Source organism: Mesoplodon mirus (assembly GCF_964341445.2).
Source record: "Mesoplodon mirus genome assembly, chromosome: 10".
Taxonomy (NCBI): Eukaryota; Metazoa; Chordata; class Mammalia; order Artiodactyla; family Ziphiidae; genus Mesoplodon; species Mesoplodon mirus.
Genome location: NC_138986.1, coordinates 26998979 through 27019619, shown reverse-complemented (window position 1 = coordinate 27019619; position 20641 = coordinate 26998979). Strand labels below are relative to the sequence as shown.

The window sequence follows — 20641 nt, the reverse complement described above, 5'->3', positions numbered from 1 at the left end:
GTGAATCCCTAAGATTTATAACCTGCTGAACATAAACAAGCGTTTTAAAACAATCAAACTCAGATATCTGATTCTAACATTTCTTTCATCAATTATAAATACCCTAGCTTCTTTTTTTTTTTTTTTTTTTTTTTTGCGGTATGCGGGCCTCTCACTGTTGTGGCCTCCCCCGTTGCGGAGCACAGGCTCCGGATGCGCAGGCCCAGCGGCCATGGCTCACGGGCCCAGCCGCTCCGCGGCATATGGGATCCTCCCAGACCGGGGCACAAACCCGTATCCCCTGCATCGGCAGGCGGACTCTCAACCACTGCGCCACCAGGGAGGCCCTACCCTAGCTTCTTAAATAAACTTTAAATGGGACAGAGCCTCTTACTGTTTCCATGTTAACTGAATTAAATAGAATAATATTTTACATTTTCTGACAGTCATAAATTTATCTTTTTTGAAAATTATACTTTAACAAAACAAAACAACCTTTAAAAAACTTTATGCTGCGCTTTCCTGGTGGTGCAGTGGTTGAGAGTCCACCTGCCGACACAGGGGACAGGGGTTTGTGCCGCGGTCTGGGAAGATCCCACATGCCATGGAGTGGCTGGGCCTGTGAGCCATGACCGCTCAGCCTGCGCATCTGGAGCCTGTGCTCCAAAACGGGAGAGGCCACAACAATGAGAGGCCCGCGTACCACAAAAAAACAAAAACAAAAACAAAAAAAAACACTAGAAGGAATCAATAGCAGAATAAATGCAACAACATTCGCATTATAGGGGTCCCAGAAGGAGAAGAGAGAGAGAAAGGACCCGAGAAAATATTTGAAGAGATTATAGATGAAAACTTCCCTAACATGGGAAATGAAATAGCCACCCAAATCCAGGTACTGCAGAGAGTCCTATACAGGATAAACCCAAGGAGAAACACTCCAAGACACATAGTAATCAAATTGGCAAAAATTAAAGACAAAGAAGAATTATTGAAACCATCAAGGGAAAAATGACAAATAACATACAAGGGAACTCCCATAAGGTTAAGAGCTAATTTCTCAGCAGAAACTCTACAAGCCAGAAGGGAGTGGCATGATATACGAAAAGTGATGAAAGGGAAGAACCTACAACCAAGATTACTATACCCAGCAAGGATCTCATTCAGATTCGATGGAGAAATCAAAAGCTTTACAGGCAAGCAAAAGCTAAGAGAATTCAGCCCCACCAAACCAGCTCTACAACAAATGCTAAAGGAACTTCTCTAACTGGGAAACACAAGAGAAGACAAGGACCTACAAAACCAAACCCAAAACAATTTAGAAAATGGTAATAGGAACATACATATCGATAATTACCTTGAACGTGAATGGATTAAATGCTCCAACCAAAAGACACAGGTTTGCTGAATGGATACAAAAACAAGACCCATATATACGCTGTCTACAAGAGACCCACTTCAGACCTAGGGACACATTCAGACTGAAAGGGAGGGGATGGAAAAAATATATTCCATGCAAATGGAAATCAAAAGGAAGCTGGAGTACGTATACTCATATCAGAAAAAATAGACTTTAAAAAAAAGAATGTTGTTGGGCTTCTCTGGTGGCACAGTGGTTGAGAGTCTGCCTGCCGAGGCAGGGGACATGGATTCGTGCCCTGCTCCGCAAAGATCCCACATGCCGCGGAGCAGCTGGGTCCATGAGCCATGGCCACTGAGCCTGCACGTCCAGAGCCTGTGCTCCGCAACGGGAGAGGCCACAACAGTGAGAGGCCCGCATATCGCCAAAAAAATAAAAATAAAAATAAAGAATGTTGAAAGAGACAAGGAAGGACACTATATAATAATCAAGGGATCAATCCAAGAAGAAGATATAACAATTAAAAATATATATGCACCCAACATAGGAGCACCACAATACATAAGGCAACTGCTAACAGCTATAAAAGAGGAAATTGACAGTAACACAAAAATAGTGGGGGACTTTAACACCACACTTACACCAATGGACAGATCATCCAAATGGAAAATTAATAAGGAAACACAAGTTTTAAGTGACACAATAGACCAGATAGATTTAACAGATATTTATACGATATTCCATCCAAAAACAGCAGGTTACACTTTCTTCTCAAGTGCGCACAGAACATTCTCCAGGATAGATCACATCTTGGGTCACAAATTTAGGAATTCAGTAAATTTAAGAAAAATTTTTAAAGAAAATTTAACAAAATTTAATTAAGAAAATTAAATTCAGTAAATTTAAGAAAACTGAAATCATATCAAGCATCTTTTCTGACCACAATGCTATGAGATTAGAAAGCAATTACAGGGAAAAAAACATAAAAAACACAAACACATGGAGGATAAACAAAACATTACTAAATAACCAAGAGATCACTGAAGAAGTCAAAGAGGAAATCAAAAAATACCTAGAGACAAATGATAATGAAAGCACACAATCCAAAGCCTATGGGATGCAGCAAAAGCAGTTCTAAGAAGGAAGTTTATAGCTACACAAGCCTACCTCAAGAAATAAGAAAAATTTCAAATAAACAATCTAACCTCACACCTAAAGGAACTAGAGGAAGAACAAACAAAGCCCAAAGTTAGCAGAAGGAAAGAAATCATAAAGATCAGAGCAGAAATAAATGAAAGAGAAACAAAGAAAACAATAGCAAAGATCAATAAAACTAAAAGCTGGTTCTTTGAGAAGATAAACAAAATTGATAAACCATTAGCTAGAGTCATCAAGAAAAAGTGGGAGAGGACTCAAATCAATAAAATTAGAAACGAAAAAGGAGAAGCTACAACAGACACTGTAGAAATGCAGAGCATCCCAAGAGACTACTAGAAGCAACTCTATGCCAATAAAATGGACAACGTAGAAGCAATGGACAAATTCGTAAAAAGGTATAACCTTCCAAGACCGAACCAGGAAGAAATAGAAAATATGAACAGACCAATCACAAGTAATGAAATTGAAACTGTGATTAAAAATCTTCCAACAAACAAAAGTCCAGGACCAGATGGTTTCACAGGTGAATTGTATCAAACATTTAGAGAAGAGATAACACCCATCCTTCTTAAATTCTTCCAAAACATTGTGGAGGAAGGAACACTGCCAAACTCATTCTACGAGGCCACCATTACCCTGATACCAAACCCAGACAAAGTTACTACAAAAAAAGAAAATTACACACCAATATTACTGATGAATATAGATGCAAAAATCCTCAACAAAATACTAGCAAACAGAATCCAACAACACATTAAAAGTATCATATACCACGATCAAGTGGGATTTAACCCAGGGATGCAAGAATTCTTCAGTATACGCAAATCAATCAATGTGATACAGCATAATAAGAAACTGAAGAATAAAAACCATATGAGCATCTCAATAGATGCAGAAAAAGCTTTTGACAAAATTCAACACCCATTTTTGATAAAAACTATCCAGAAAGTGGGCATAGAGGGAAACTACCTCAACATAATAAAAGCCATATTTGACAAATCCACAGCAAACATAATTCTCAATGGTGAAAAACTGAAAGCATTTCTTCTAAGATTAGGAAAAAGGTAAGGATGTACACTCTCACCACTATTATTCAACACAGTTTTGAAAGTCCTAGCCACGGCAATCAGAGAAGAAAAAGAAATAAAAGGAATACAGATTGGAAAAAAAAAGTAAAACTGTCACTGTTTGCAGATAACATGACAGTATACATAGAGAATCCTAAAGATGTCACCAGAAAACTACTAGAGCTAATCAATGAATTTGGTAAAGTAGCAGGATACAAAATTAATGCACAGAAATCTCTTGCATTCCTATACACGAATGATGAAAAATCTGAAAGAGAAATTAAGGAAACACTCCCATGTACCCCTGCAACAAAAAGGATAAAATACCTAGGAATAAACCTACCTAGGGAGACAAAAGACCTGTATGCAGAAAACTATAAACACTGATGAAAGAAATTAAAGATGATACCAACAGATAGAGAGATATACCATGTTCTTGGATTGGAACAATCAATATTGTGAAAATGACTATACTACCCAAAGCAATCTACAGATTCAATGGAATGCCTATCAAATTACCAATGGCATTTTTTACAGAACTAGAACAAAAAATCTTAAAATTTGTATGGAGACACAAAAGACCCCAAATAGCCAAAGCAGTCTTGAGGGAAAAAAACGGAGTCAGGGGAATCAGACTCCCTGACTTCAGACTATACTACAAAGCTACAGCAATCAAGACAGTATGGTACTGGCAAAGAAACAGAAAAATAGATCAATGGAACAGGATAGAAAGCCCAGAGATAAACCGACGCACCTATGGTCAACTAATCTACAACAAAGGAGGCAAGGATACACAATGGAGAAAACAGAGTGTCTTCAATAGTGGTGCTGGGAAAACTGGACAGCTACATGTAAAAGAATGAAATTAGAAGACGTCCTAACACCATACACAAAAATAAATTCAAAATGAATTACAGACCTGAATGTAAGCCTGGACACTATAAAACTTTTAGAGGAAAACACAGGAAGAACACTCTTTGACAAAAATCACAGCAAGATCTTTTTTGATCCACCTCCTCGAGTAATGGAAATAAAAACAAAAATAAACAAATGGGACCTAATGAAACTTCAAAGCTTTTGCAAAGCAAAGGAAACCACAAACAAGAAGAAAAGACAACCCTCAGAATGGGAAAAAATATTTGCAAATGAATCAACGGACAAAGGATTAATCTCCAAAATATATAAACAGCTCATGCAGCTCAGTATTAAAAAAACAAACAACCTAATCAAAAAAATGGGCAGAAGACCTAAATAGACATTTCTCCGAAGAGGACATACAGATGGCCATGAAGCACATGATAAGCTCCTCAACATCACTAATCATTAGAGAAATGCAAATCAAAACTACAATGAGGTACCACCTCACACCAGTTAGAATGGGCATCATCAGAAAATCTACCAACAACAAATGCTAGAGAGGGTGTGGAGAAAAGGGAACCCTCTTGCACTGTTGGTGGGAACATAAATTGATACAGCCACTATGGAGAACAGTATGGAGGTTCCTTAAAAAACTAAAAATAGAACTACCATATGACCCAGCAACCCCACTACTGGGCATATACCCAGAGAAAACCATAATTCAAAAAGACACATGCACCCCAATGTTCATTGCAGCACTCTTTACAATAGCCAGGTCATGGAAGCAACCTAAATGCCCATTGACAGACGAATGGATAAAGAAGATGTGGTACATATATACAATGGAATATTACTCAGCCATAAAGAGGAACGAAACTGGGTCATTTGTAGAGACGTGGATAAATCTAGAGACTGTCATACAGAATGAAGTAAGTCAGAAAGAGAAAAACAAATATTGCATATTAACGCATATATGTGGAACCTAGAAAAATGGTACAGATGAACCCGTTTGCAGGGCAGAGACTGAGACACAGATGTAGAGAACAAATGTATGGACACCAAGGGGGGAAAGCGGTGGGCGGTTGTTGTTGGTGGTGTGATGAATTGGGCAATTGGGATTGACATGTATACACTGATGTGTATAAAATGGATTAAAAAAAAAGTTTGGCTAAATTTATAAGCAATTAACAGTATGTCATTGCTGTTTTAAATACCAGTTCTTTGATTCAGTCACCTGTTTAGGTGATTTAAATGTTGACAACACTCTAATTAGAATTGGTTGACTTCTAAGAATTGAAGATTTTTTAATACTTTAGTTTCTATCATAGTTTTTACATCTTGCAGTTGCTATTAGAGTCAAAACTGTTTTAACAAAGAAAGGTAGGAAATGGAGCCTCCACAGAACACTCATTACATGCCTAGCACTATTCATGGCAAACTGCAAATCCAAACAACACCACAATGAGTTAGAGATTATATCCCTTTTGCAATGAGGAAAAAAAAAAGCTGAGAGATGTTGAGCAACTTGTAGAAGGTCACACAGCCCTGGTGGAGATTAGCTTCTTTTCATTTTAACTTTCCATTGTGAAGAATTCCAAGCATACATGAAAGCAGAAAAAATACTACAATGAATGATCACATTTTCAACTACTGCTAACATTTTACTATTGCTTCATTTCCCTGAATATTTTTGCCGAACCACTTCAAATTAAATTACAGATATCATGACATTTTACCCTTAAATACTGCATCATGTATCTTTAAAAATTCTCCTACATATCCCATTTGATTATCGCACCTAACGAATATAATAAGTCCCTCATATTATCTAATATCTGGTCCTGATTCAAATTCCCCAATCATTCCCCAAATATCTCCTATAGCTTCCCCCCCAAACCATAATCCAAACAAAAATCATTAATTGCATTTGTTTTTTTATGTCTCTAAATCTCTTTTAACCCAACCAATCCACCCCCACTTTTTTCCATGTCACTGACTTTTTTTTTTTTTTTTTTTTTTTGCAGTACGCGGGCCTCTCACTGGTGTGGCCTCTCCCGTTGTGGAGAACAGGCTCCGGACACGCAGGCTCAGCGGCCATGGCCCACAGTCCCAGCCGCTCCATGGCAGGTGGGATCTTCCCGGACCGGGGCACGAACCCGTGTCCCCTGCATCGGCAGGCAGACTCTCAACCACTGCGCCACCAGGGAAGCCTGACATTGACTTTTTGAAGAGACCAGGAGGGGAGTCTTGTAGAAGGTCTTCACATTCTGGATCTGTCTGATGGCACTTCCTGGTGTTGTCTGACTTATTTTTCTAGTCAATGTGATTCCTATTAACACATTGTTAGATCTTAAGATTCGGGTTAAACATTTTTGGCAAGACTGTTTCATAGGAGATGCTGCTTATTTCACATTCACCATATCAGGTGGCACACATCCAGCCATCCCACCATTAGGGATGCTGGTTGGATCACTGACAGCTGGATCCCTGGAGGGAATATATACAATGAATTTTATGGGAATGTTTGTTCCTTTGTGATTAACAAGCAATCTGTGGGTGAGCTTTGGTATCATGTAAATATGGCAAATGAAAATTTAAAAAAATAAGCATCTTAATTAACTTAAGTTTTAGTTCTAATTGATGATCCTTGTCAGAATCATTATTTTAATATCACTAGCATTATCAACTTTATCATTCCTTCTACTTTATTAGCTAGCATTCTTTTGAAGAATACATTCTCCTGAAGAATATACAGTTAGTATGTAGCATGTCTTAAGAAGAGCTTTATCTGCTCAACTGGATAACTATAGTATCCCTTTAAAAGGAAGGGAAAGTACTGAATTTTTTTCCTTATAATTTTCAATTTTCTAAGAATTTGGTCATAGATGGCAATGTGAGCTGTTTTGTGGTTGGTGACGCGTTTTGTTTTAGTTTTGATTTCTTTTTCTTGATTATCCTTTTAGACTCATGGATTTTTATATTCAGTAATACAAATTTTATTTTAATAACTCCCTGAAAATAAGATTCAAACAGTGGTTTGTCTCAATTCCAATCACACTGTTTTTTATTACATCATCATCTCATAAAGTGTCTCATGGTTGAAAAATTCCCCAGAAGAATCATCTTTTATTTAGCTAAAGTTTGAATATTAATTTTAAGGCTTGTGAAGCTGAAAAAAGGATAAAGATGTAAGAAGCGGTTCTGTGTTTTTAAATCCTAGTTCTAAATAGTCCAAACATCAGTGATTATTCAAAAACCGGGAAATTAAAACACAGATCACGAAGCAATTAGTCATAACCTCAAACAAACACATGACTAGAATTAAGTCTTTGGGCAACAGATTATGACAGTTAAGAACTGTTCTTACATTAGAGTTCTTAAAGTTAAGATAATATATTTGGAAAGCCTCAGATTTAGTGATCTTCTTATGACATCTTAATCTTTAGTTGTTTATCCTTTATGAATAAATCAAATTTCAAAATACATCTAAAGAAAATATTTTATAAATTAAAGTCTGACTACTATCAGAACTCAGGAACTCAGACTAATTTGTATATTTGCAGGGGACCAATAATAAAAAAAGTGGGAGAAGATATAAATTACTAAAAATTTTGATTAAAAAGAGAATGCAACTTATATTTTAAAATATGCCCAATGTTATAAATCTTGTTTTTTATTATATACTATTAATTAATAAAATTATATTAAAATATTCATTTATTTAGTCAACCTGTTTTCCTTGAAAATCCCTTTAACTCTATTTTACCGTATAAATATTAACTTTAGGTCAACCTATATTGATTAGCATAATTTGTGATTGAGTAGAATCTAAATTAGTGAGTTTTAATTGCCTTTTAGTTTTTAAGGACATATAATTTAGAGTGTATATCACAGTATTTTAGAAGCCTAAAACTTAGCTCTTATGGGAACTAAAAATTCACTGTCAAGTCAGATTTTAAGTCTGTGTATGTTTTGCAATTTCCAAAATTAAAAATTCAACTTCATATGCTTTCAAATGTTTGTTCAACATGTATTATGAATCAGCTTTTCTTGGAAAAAACTGAAGTGTGTTTCCTTTACAAAGTTACATTAATCACAGTTCCTCAAACCTCAGAGTGCTGACCATCCTTTTCCTTTCCCCCATCTTTTGAAAGGTATAATTGACATAGCATTGTGTAAGTTTAAGGTGTACAATGTGTTGATTCGATACACTTATATCTGGCAAAATGATCACACTGTAGCCTTAGCTCACACCTCCAACATGTCATATAATTTCCATTTCTTTTTTGTGGTGAGAACATTTAAGATCTACTGACCATTTTAATCTACATTTAACTTAAAAATGAGAATTTAGAATAGGTACATTTCAAACCACTATGTTACTGCTCTACCTACGCATGCAAATCAGTGTCAAATTCTGTGATGATCTGCAGGCTTCAACCTCAAGTTCAAGAACAGAGCAATACAAATCATTTTTAGATCACTGATGCATAAGGAGTTTTGGCTAGTGTAGAGTTTTTTAAATAACCTTAGATGCAGAATTTTATTATAATTATAATTTAATTATAATAAATAATTATTTATAATAAAATAATTATATTTTATGAAAAGCGTATAATTTTCTGATTTCATTTTCCAGCTAAAAATATTATTTCAAATAAAACTTTATGCATTGAATACCATTGCAATCCAGCAGCAACAAGCATTGTATCATTCTTTTAGTCTGCGTCTTTTAAAAAGTACTTAATACTCAAACTTTACTTGCCTCAAAGATTTCCTAGAACATCATATAAGGCCATTTTATTAGTCTTTCCCAAATAATGCAAAAAAAAAGTCCAGGGCTCATTTTTTCTTATGACAAATTAAACAAAACATTTCTCCAGTTAAAAATCTTAAAAGTTTCTTCTACAATTCATAGCTTAACTACGATAAATTTTTTTTCCTCTACGAAAAATATGGCAAACTATTTCTATGTCTGTAGTAAAAACTCCTGCAAGAGTTGTAACAGGTCTCTGAAGGAGAGGGGTTAGACTCTCAAAAGAGAGCAAAATCTGATTACCTTAGATAGTATGCAATATCTAGAACCTTAAAAAATGTTATCAAAGCCAGAACCAAGGAAATCACACAAAATTTGTTCACTGAGATATCCTAATCTTCAAAAATTCCAAAGAAGGGTCAGCATATGAGGCAATGTCCACTGATAAAAGGGAAAAAAGCACATTCTATCAATGGCTACAATTCAGAGACGGTCTCTGAGGAGACCAGTCACTGCCAAGACTGCCATCTGCTTGTTCTATGGGCTTGGGAGGCTCCACCTCCAACAAAACTGAAATCATACGGGCAGGCATACAAGAAACAGAAACAGGAAATATCAAAGTTTCCTTCCTCCCTTTCTTTCTTTCTTTCTTTCAGCCCCAGGAAAGCAAAATCAATCTAAGATAGGAAACTTCCCTGATGTTCCACAAAACACTACCTTATTTGGCAGTTGAGGGCTGAATGCAGAGCCCATATTTTTAATATTAGTTTGAGCTGGAATTAAAAATATCAGGTAGGGCTTCCCTGGTGGCGCAGTGGTTGAGAGTCCGCCTGCCGATGCAGGGGACATGGGTTCGTGCCCCGGTCCGGGAAGATCCCATATGCCGCGGAGCGGCTAGGCCCGTGAGCCATGGCCGCTGAGCCTGCGGGTCCGGAGCCTGTGCTCTGCAATGGGAGAGGCCACAATAGTGAGAGGCCCGCGTACAGGAAAAAAAAAAAAAAAAAAAAAAAAAAAAAAAATATATATATATATATATATATATATATCAGGTAAAATAAACTAAAAACTGAATTACAACCCAGTGTCAGGATTTTGCACAACAATATGAAACATTAAATAAGGAGATGTAATTTGTTTTTTAGGAAGTCAGATGGGACAGAAAGCAAAGGGACTATGTATCAAAGATTCTTTTTCTTTGTATCGTTGGGTACAGTTTCTCGATTTACATGGAAAACGTCAAGCTGTAATTACCAACTTTTCGGAGCTCAAAGGAAGATTCAAACTGGTGCCCAGATGCCAGGAGGAGGACCGCATAATTAATTCCTGACTGTAGTGTTGGCTCAGATTCAAATGCCTTTTTGAACCTATAAAACACACACACACACACACAAATGTACAAGTTTACTTTTTCAGTCATGAAACTTTGAGTTTGCAATAGCTTCTGTTTGCATAATTCCAAGGCCTGAGCAAGTAAAAATATTCCACTGGTCTTCACCCCAGAGTCTAGTGTGCTATTAGGATTTAATGCTTAAGTGACTGTATACCCTCACCCTCAGCAAAATGGCATTCCCCCCACTTAACTCAGCCTCATCATAGCATCTCCAGTCTTTAAAAAAATCCTCTCTTCAAAGTCTTCCAGAAATGTGAGAGAGCGTGTGTGTGTGCGTGCAAACATGTGTAAACAGTGAAAATTTAAAGATAAGAACCCTGTACATATTTTTAAGTGGTTTTTAAAAGCTTTAAAAATACACAAAGCAAAAATATACACATATACACAAAACAATGAGGAAGATCATTTATGTAACATACTGAAACAATCACTTCCATAAGAGTGATATAGAAATGCAATAAAGAAGGTCAGTTTCAGTAAGAAATTAAGGAAAACAGAGATTGTGCCTATGCATACTAATTTTGGCTCAAAGAGAATGAGAACACTTTTCTGAATATGCATGAAACTGAATATCAACCTTTACAAACGTTTCAACATTTGAAAAGACTTCAGTGTCTGTACATTCCCTGTATTTTCAAGGTAACACTTCCTAGGTTCCATTCAAGGGTCTCCTCACATACATCATTTAACAGGCAACAATATTCAATATTATTTCATTTAAGAGCATGAAGAAGAACAAAATTAAAGTAAATGCCCTAGTGACTAATAGAAACTGAGCCAAACATGAAAAATGAAATAGCTATTTAAAAAAATCAGATCAAGGAAAATATAAAGACTAAATACCTAATGAATAACTATTTAATGATACAAAAAAAGGATACATAGGGGAAAACACATTAAAATTCCAAGATAAAGGCATTCTTATTAAAATCATTAACTGTGAAACTGAAAGATGTGAATTGCCAAAATGGCAGCCAGCAAAATAATGTACATTAGAGTATATTTTTGGCTTTTATATACACTTGAAGTTTTCCATAATTTAAAATGGTAAGGTAAACTTCAAAAGAAAAGTACATCTTTTCTGAATATTGAGAATCATGTGCCCTTTTTAAGGGTCTTACTTTTTAAGCAAAAAAGTGTCTCTGAAAGGAAACAAAAATCAAATAACTATTAATCTTAACTCGTTGGCTCGAATAGTTATGTATGTGAAATAAGAAAAAAATATTTCCAACTGCATCACTGTTGCTGATTAAAAAGTATTTTTATCTCTCCAGAAGTACTGGTGTTTCCCAAATCTAAAATGGAAAAAGCATGTACCCAGACTGCTGATATCCAAAGCAGGTCATATCAAGGAAAGGCATGATTTATAAGTCTTAGACTCATATAAGACACAAAGGTCTTTGTGTTTGTTCAGAGGCAAGTAGAAGGTCCCAGTAAAAAAAGATATAGAAGAAAGGAGTTAATACCTTTCTTTCTACCAATACATTATAGTTTCCACAAATTCATATCAAGATACATAATATTTTTCAACAAATAAATTCTTTCATTTCTCCTAAAAGAACATGGAATAGTTCTCTTCAACATACTCAAAGGAAGATGCAGAAAGCAAGATAACACCAAATCAACCAATAAATATTGACTAAGTGCTTCCTATGTGCCAAACTAACCAAAATGAAAAGTTGGGCTTATATCTGTTTTTCTGTTACCATAAACAATACATTTAAAAATATTTTAACCAAAATATAGATGCAATAAATGAATAATTTATACTTTTTATGGCTCACAGCACTCCATAATAATAAGCTGGGTACTGAGGAGAAAGTCTTAAGGAAGTGGACATTCTCATGCACTGTAAAAGTACATTAGTATAGTATTTCTTGGAAGAAATTTGCCAATATCTATCAAAAATTGTAAACTATTAAAAAAAGCAATGCATACCTATTGACACAAGATTTCCATATCTATGGGTTTATACTAAGAAAAAACATTAAATATGTAATCAGAAATTTGATTACAAGAATACTTGTTACAAAATGAAAAAGTACTTCCTAAGTTTCCCACAATATTATAAAATGGAATATGGAATAAAATGTATTCCAAATGTTGGAAAGCTATGTAGCTGTTTAAATTAGAAGAATAGTCAATGTAAGGGGAAAATCTGAGTTTCCAGGTAAGATGTAATAGTCTACTTGGGAGCCATCACTCCTGCTACAACAACTAGGTGGGACAAAGGATACACATCAAAAACATATTTTTATAGATGCTGGAGATCTATGGAAGCAACGGCACAACAAAACCACTGAGATAACATTCCGAACAGGGAAGTGTCCTTCCAAGGAGAGCTGAATTGCTTTTGTCGCTATAGGGGCATTTGCTGATTCCAACCATAATATTAAGCATAGGCTTGGCATAGGCAGAGAAACTCTACCTATTTGAAACTCTACCAGGGAAAATAGAAACAAGTGGATTTCCTGATAGTTGCATGGGCTGGCATGACAGGGTGAAACCTGGAGGAACCGCACATGTGCAGCCGGTTTTCTCCATAGGACATTTGTTGAATGCTGGCTATATGGGCAGTTGGGGATGAGGTATGGCTGGAATGGCAGTGAAATATGAAGTCCAGCAGTACTTAGGAGTGAAGTGTTACTTGAGGGAGGAGCCTGCAATAAATAGATGGCAATCTCCTCCAAAGTCTAGATATGTATAATATAAGAGAATAAAGAGTCAAACTCAAAACCCCAAAGGGCAGTTATAAAATCTTCCACAGTATTTAAGGGATAAGAAGATAGAGCCCTGCTTGGCTCTCAATCAAAAGCTGAGGGCGGTCACATCCAGGAAGCAGGAACAAAACAGAGACAGACAGGGTCAAATAAAACTGAAACACAGGACGGAGGAGTAGAAGGATGTACTCTGACTCCCTCTTGTGAGAACACCAGAATCACAACTAGCTGCTGGACAATCATTGACAGGAAGACACTGGAACTCACCAAAAAAGGTACCTCACATCCAAAGACAAAGGAGAAGCCACAATGAGATGGTAGGAGGGGCGCAATCACAGTAAAAACAAATCCCATAACTGCTGGGTGGGTGCCTCACAGACTGGAGAACACTTATACCACAGAAGTCCACCAACTGGAGTGAAGGTTCTGAGCCCCACGTCAGGCACCCCAACCTGGGGCTCCAGCAACGGGAAGAGAAGTTCCTAGAGAATCAGACTTTGAAGGTTAGTGGGATTTGACTGCAGGACTTCGACAGGACTGGGGGAAACAGAGACTCCACTCTTGGAGGGCACACAAAAAGTAATGTGTGCATCGGGACCCAGGGGAAGGAGCAGTGACCCCAGGGGAGACTGAACCAGACCTACCTGCTAGTGTTGGAGGGTCTCCTGCAGAGGAGGGGGGTGGCTGTGGCTCACCGTGGGGAGAAGAACACTGGCAGCAGAAGTTCTGGGAAGTATTCCTTGGCGTGAGCCACCCCAGAGTGTGCCATTAGCCCCATCAAAGAGCCCAGGTAGGCTCCAGTGTTGGGTCGCCTCAGGCCAAACAACCAACAGGGAGGGAACCCAGCCCCACCCATCAGCAGTCAAGCAGATTAAAGTTTTACTGAGCTCTGGGCACCAGAGCAACCCTCAGCTCTACCCACAACCAGGCCCTCCTATCAGGAAACTTCCACAAGCCTCTTAGATAGACTCATCCACCAGAGGGCAGACAGCAGAAGCAAGAAGAACTACATTCCTGCAGCCTGTGGAACAAAAACCACATTCACAGAAAGACAGACCAGATGAAAAGGGAGAGGGCTATGTATCAGATGAATGAACAAGATAAAACCCCGGAAAAACAACTAAATGAAGTGGAGATAGGCAACCTTCCAGAAAAACAATTCAGAATAATGATAATGAAGATGATCCAGGACTTTGGAAAAAGAATGGAGGCAAAGATCGAGAAGATGCAAGAAATGTTTAACAAAGAGCTACAAAAATTAAAGAACAAACAAACAGAGATGAAAAATACAATAACTGAAATGAAAAATACACTAGAAGGAATCAATAGCAGAATAACTGAGGTAGAAGAATGGATAAGTGACCTGGAAGACAGAACGGTGGAATTCACTGTTGCAGAACAGAATAAAGAAAAAGAATGAAAAGAAATGATGACAGCCTAAGAGACCTCTGGGACAACATTAAATGCAACAACATTCTCATTATAGGGGTCTCAGAAGGAGAATAGAGAGAGGAAGGACCCAAGAAAAATGTTGAAGAGATTACAGTCAAAAACTTCCCTAACATGGGAAATGAAATAACCAATTAAGTCCAGGAAGCGCAGAGAGTCCCATACAGGAAAAACCCAAAGAGAAACATGCCGAGACACATAGTAATCAAATTGGCAAAAATTAAAGACAAAGAAAAATTATTGAAACCATCAAGGGAAAAACGACAAATAACATACAAGGGAACTCCCATAAGGTTAAAGGCTGATTTCTCAGCAGAAACTCTATAAGCCAGAAGGGAGTGGCATGATATATGTAAAGTGATGAAAGGGAAGAACCTACAACCAAGATTACTATACCCAGCAAGGATCTCATTCAGATTCGATGGAGAAATCAAAAGCGTTACAGACAAGCAAAAGCTAAGAGAATTCAGCCCCACCAAATCAGCTCTACAGCAAATGCTGAAGGAACTTCTCTAACTGGGAAACACAAGAGAAGAAAAGAACCTACAAAACCAAACCCAAAACAATTTAGAAAATGGTAATAGGAACATACATATGAATAATTACCTTAAACGAGAATGGATTAAATGCTCCAACCAAAAGACACAGGCTTGCTGAATGGATACAAGAACAAGACCCATATATATGCCGTCTACAAGAGACCCACTTCAGACCTAGGGACACATTCAGACTGAAAGGGAGGGAATGGAAAAAGATATTCCATGCAAATGAAAATCCAAAGAAAGCTGGAGTAGCAATACTCATATCAGATAAAAGAGACTTTAAAATAAAGGATGTTACAAGAGACAAGAAAGGACACTACATCATGATCAAGGGATCAATCTAAGAAGAAGATATGACAATTATAAATATATATGCACCCAACATAGGAGCACCTCAATACATAAGGCAACTGCTAACAGCTATAAAAGAGGAAATTGACAGTAACCCACTAATAGTGGGGGACTTTTAACACCTCACTTACACCAATGGACAGATCATACAAAATGAAAATAAATAAGGAAACAGAAGCTTTAAATGACACAATAAACCAGATAGATTTAATTGACATTTATAGGACATTCCATCCCAAAACAGCAGATTACACTTTCTTCTCAAGTGCACACGGAACATTCTCCAGGATAGATCACACCTTGGGTCACAAATCAAGCCTCAGTAAATTTAAGAAAATTGAAATCATATCAAGCATCTTTTCTGACCACAACACTATGAGATTAGAAATGAATTACAGGAAAAAAAATGGTAAAAAAAAAGACATGGAGGCTAAACCATACGTTACTAAATAACCAAGAGGTGACTGAAGAAATCAAAGAGGAAATCAAAAAATACCTAGAGACAAATGACAATGAAAACATGATGATCCAAAACCTATGGGATGCAGCAAAAGCAGTTCTAAGAGGGAAGTTTATAGCTATACAAGCCTACCTCAATAAACAAGAAAAATCTCAAATAAACAATCTAACCTCACACCTAAAGAAGCTAGAGAAAGAAGAACAAACAAAACCCAAAGTTAGCAGAAGGAAAGAAATCATAAAGATCAGAGCAGAAATAAATGAAAGAGAAACAAAGAAAACAATAGCAAAGATGAATAAAACTAAAAACTGGTTCTTTGATAAGATAAACAAAATTGATAAACCATTAGCCAGACTCATCAAGAAAAAGTGGGAGAGGACTCAAATCAATAAAATTAGAAATGAAAAAGGAGAAGTTACAACAGACACAGCAGAAATACAAAGCATCCTAAGACTACTATAAGCAACTCTATGCCAATAAAAAGGACAACAATAGAAGCAATGGACAAATTCATAGAAAGGTATAACCTTCCAAGACTGAACCAGGGAGGAATAGAAAATATGAACAGACCAATCACAAGTAATGAAATTGAAACTTTGGTTAAAAATCTTTCAACAAACAAAAGTCCAGGACCAGATGGCTTCACAGGTGAATTCTATCAAACATTTAGAAAAGAGCTAATACCCATCCTTCTCAAATTCTTCCAAAAAAATGTGGAGGAAGGAACACTCCCAAACTCATTCTATGAGGCCACCATCACCCTGATACCAAAACCAGACAAAGTTACTACAAAAAAAGAAAATTACAGACCAATATCACTGATGTATATAGATGAAAAATCCTCAACAAAATACTAGCAAACAGAACCCAACAACACATTAAAAGGATCATACACCATGATCAATTGGGATTTATCCCAAGGATGTAAGGATTTTTCAATATACACAAATGAATCAATGTGATACACCATATTAACAAATTGAAGAATAAAAACCATATGATCATCTCAATAGATGCAGAAAAAGCTTTTGACAAAATTCAACACCCATTTTTGATAAAAACTATGCAGAAAGTGGGCAAAGAGGGAACCTACCTCAACATAATACAGGTCATATATGACAAACCCACAGCAAACATCATTCTCAATGGTGAAAAACTGAAAGCATCTCCTCTAAGATCAGGAACAGGACAAGGATGTCCACTCTCACCACTATTATTCAGCATAGTTTTGGAAGTCCTAGCCACGCAACCAGAGAAGAAAAAGAAATAAAAGGAATCCAAACTGGAAAAGAAAAAGTAAAACTGTCACTGTTTGCATATGACATGATAGTATACACAGAGAATCCTAAAGATGCCACCAGAAAACTACTAGAGGTAACCAATGAATTTGATAAAGTTGCAGGATACAAAATTAATGCACAGAAATCTCTTGCATTCCTATACACGAATGATGAAAAATCTGAAAGAGAAATTAAGGAAACACTCCCATGTACCACTGTAACAAAAAGGATAAAATACCTAGGAATAAACCTACCTAGGGAGACAAAAGACCTGTATGCAGAAAACTATAAACACTGATGAAAGAAATTAAAGATGATACCAACAGATAGAGAGATATACCATGTTCTTGGATTGGAACAATCAATATTGTGAAAATGACTATACTACCCAAAGCAATCTACAGATTCAATGCAATCCCTATCAAATTACCAATGGCATTTTTTACAGAACTAGAACAAAAAAATCTTAAAATTTGTATGGAGACACAAAAGACCCCAAATAGCCAAAGCAGTCTTGAGGGAAAAAAATGGAGCTACAGGAATCAGACTCCCTGACTTCAGACTATACTACAAAGCTACAGCAATCAAGACAATATGGTACTGGCACAAAAAGAGAAACACAGATCAATGGAACAAGATAGAAAGCCCAGAGATAAACCAATGCACCTATGGTCAACTAATCTATGACAAAAGAGGCAAGGATATATAATGGAGAAAAGACAGTCTCTTCAATAAGTGGTGCTGGGAAAATTGGACAGCTTCATGTAAAAGAATGAAATTAGAACACTCCCTAACATGATAAACAAAAATTAACTCAAAATGGATTAGAGACCTGAATGTAGGACCAGACACTATAAAACTCTTAGAGGAAAACATAGGAAGTACACTCTTTGACATAAATCACAGCAAGATCTTTTTTGACCCACCTCCTACAGTTATGGAAATAAAAACAAAAATAAACAAATGGGACCTAATGAAACTTCAAAGCTTTTGCAGAGCAAAGGGAACCATAAACAAGATGAAAAGACAACGCTCAGAATGGGAGAAAATATTTGCAAACAAATCAATGGACAAAGGATTAATCTCCAAAATATATAAACAGCTCATGCAGCTCAATATTAAGAAAACAAACAACGTAGTCCAAAAATGGGCTGAAGACCTAAACAGACATTTCTCCAAAGAAGACATAGAGATGGCCAAGAAGCACATGAAAAGCTGCTCAACATCACTGATTATTAGGGAAATGCAAATCAAAACTACAATGAGGTATCACCTCACACCAGTTAGAATGGGCATCATCAGAAAATCTACAAGCAAGAAATGCTAGAGAGGGTGTGGAGAAAAGGGAACCCTCTTGCAATGTTGGTGGGAATGTAAATTGATATGGCCTCTATGAAAAACAGTATAGAGGTTCCTTGAAAAGCTAAAAATAGAATTACCATATGATCCAGCAATCCCACTACTGGGCATATACCCAGAGAAAACCATAATTGAAAAAGACACATGCACCCCAATGTTCATTGCAGCACTATTTACAATAGCCAGGAAGCAACCTAAATGCCCATCGACAGACAAATGGATAAAGAAGATGTGGTACATATATACAATGGAATATTACTCAGCCATAAAAAGGAACGAAATTGGGTCATTTATTGAGATGTGGATGGATCTAGAGACTCATTCAGAGTGAAGTATGTCAGAAAGAGAAAAACAAATATCGTATATTAACACATATATGTGGAACCTAGAAAAATGGTACAGATGAAGCGGTTTGCAGGGCAGAAATAGAGACACAGATGTAGAGAACAAACATATGGACACCAAGGGCGGAAAGCGGGAGTGGGGTGGGGTGGTGGTGGGTTGAGTTTGGAGATTATGATTGACATGTATACACTGATGTTTATAAAATCGATGACTAATAAGAACCTGCTGTATAAAAAAATAAATTAAATAAATTTTAAAAAAAAATAAATAAAGTAATTAAAAAAAAAAAACTGAAGCCCAGACCAACTCAACTCAGTTGTGGTTTTTGAGGTAATCAGCTTCTCACCCTGCCTGGCTAACAGAGGAAAGTAAGAGCCTTCTATGAAAGAAAATAAAATCATCCTCAGTCTCAATAATTCTTAAATACAAAATATATGGCAGACATTAAAGAATTATGAGACATGCAAAGAGTCAGGAAAATGTGACCAATAAACAAAAGAGCAAAACAGACAAGAGGACCAGCCTCACAGATAATTCAGATGTTGGAGTTTGTAGACAAGGACTTTAAATAATTACTACAAATATGGTGAAGAAAATCAAGAAAAAAATGGACAAATGAATAAAAGAGAAACAATTTCAACAGAGAGTTGAAATCTAAAAAAGAGAATCAAATAAGGTAGAAGTAAAAAATACAATGCCTGAAAATAAGAATTCATTGTATGTGTTTAATAGCAGACTAGATGCAGCAGAAGATAGATTTGGTGAAATAAAAAAAACAGGTCAATAAAAAATATCAAAACTGAAGCAGGGAGTGAAAAAGATAGGGGAAAAAACAAAACAGAGCATAAGAGACATGTTAGATATAGTTAAATGGTCTAACATATGTATCACTGTAGCCCCAGGAAGAGGAAAGAGAGAATACAGAACACAAGAAATATTTGAAGACATAAGGCCAAAAATATCCCAAACTGTTGAAAACATTAACCCACAGATCCAAAAAGCTCAGCAAACTTCAAGCACGATTACATAATAAGCACAGCCTAAATGTCGAAACCAAAGACACAGAGGAAAATCTTAAAATCAGCCAGAAAGAGATACATTACTTTCCAAGGAGTAATACAATTGAGAGCTGACTTTGCAATACAAACTATGGAAGCCAAAAGATAATGTAACAACATCTTTAGAGTGATAAAAGGAAAAAGAAAAGGTGTAAGAAAGATGTGTTCATACAAACAAAAACTGGCAGAATTGGTTGCCAGCAGATCCTCATTACAGAAAATACTAAACGTATTCAGGCTGAAGAGTAGTGATTCCAGTTGGAAGCACTGAACTGCAGGAAGAGCATCAGAAAGGGTAAATATTTGACTATATATAAAAGATATTAACTAAACTATTAAATATTTACACTGCTCTAAGTTTCTTTCCTTGTTCAGGAAGTGGTAAAGTACAAATTTAAGGTAGACTGTAAAAGCCAAGGATGTGGATTGTCACCTCTAGGGAACTACTAAAAGCATAAAATAAAAAGTATTACTGAAGTGTTAATAGATGATAAAATGTAATACTAAGTTAA

At 36.4% G+C, this 20641-nt stretch overlaps 1 protein-coding gene across 3 annotated transcripts in view; it reads right to left on the bottom strand.

Moving 5' to 3' along the window:
- MAP3K5 (mitogen-activated protein kinase kinase kinase 5) overlaps positions 1–20641 on the bottom strand; it is a 220647-nt gene that overhangs the window by 90480 nt on the left and 109526 nt on the right. For all 3 annotated transcript variants that reach the window (XM_082634390.1, XM_082634391.1, XM_082634392.1), the window contains exon 8: positions 10427–10539. In XM_082634390.1, coding sequence (XP_082490516.1) covers positions 10427–10539 — 113 coding nt within the window. The remainder of the gene's footprint in view (positions 1–10426; positions 10540–20641) is intronic.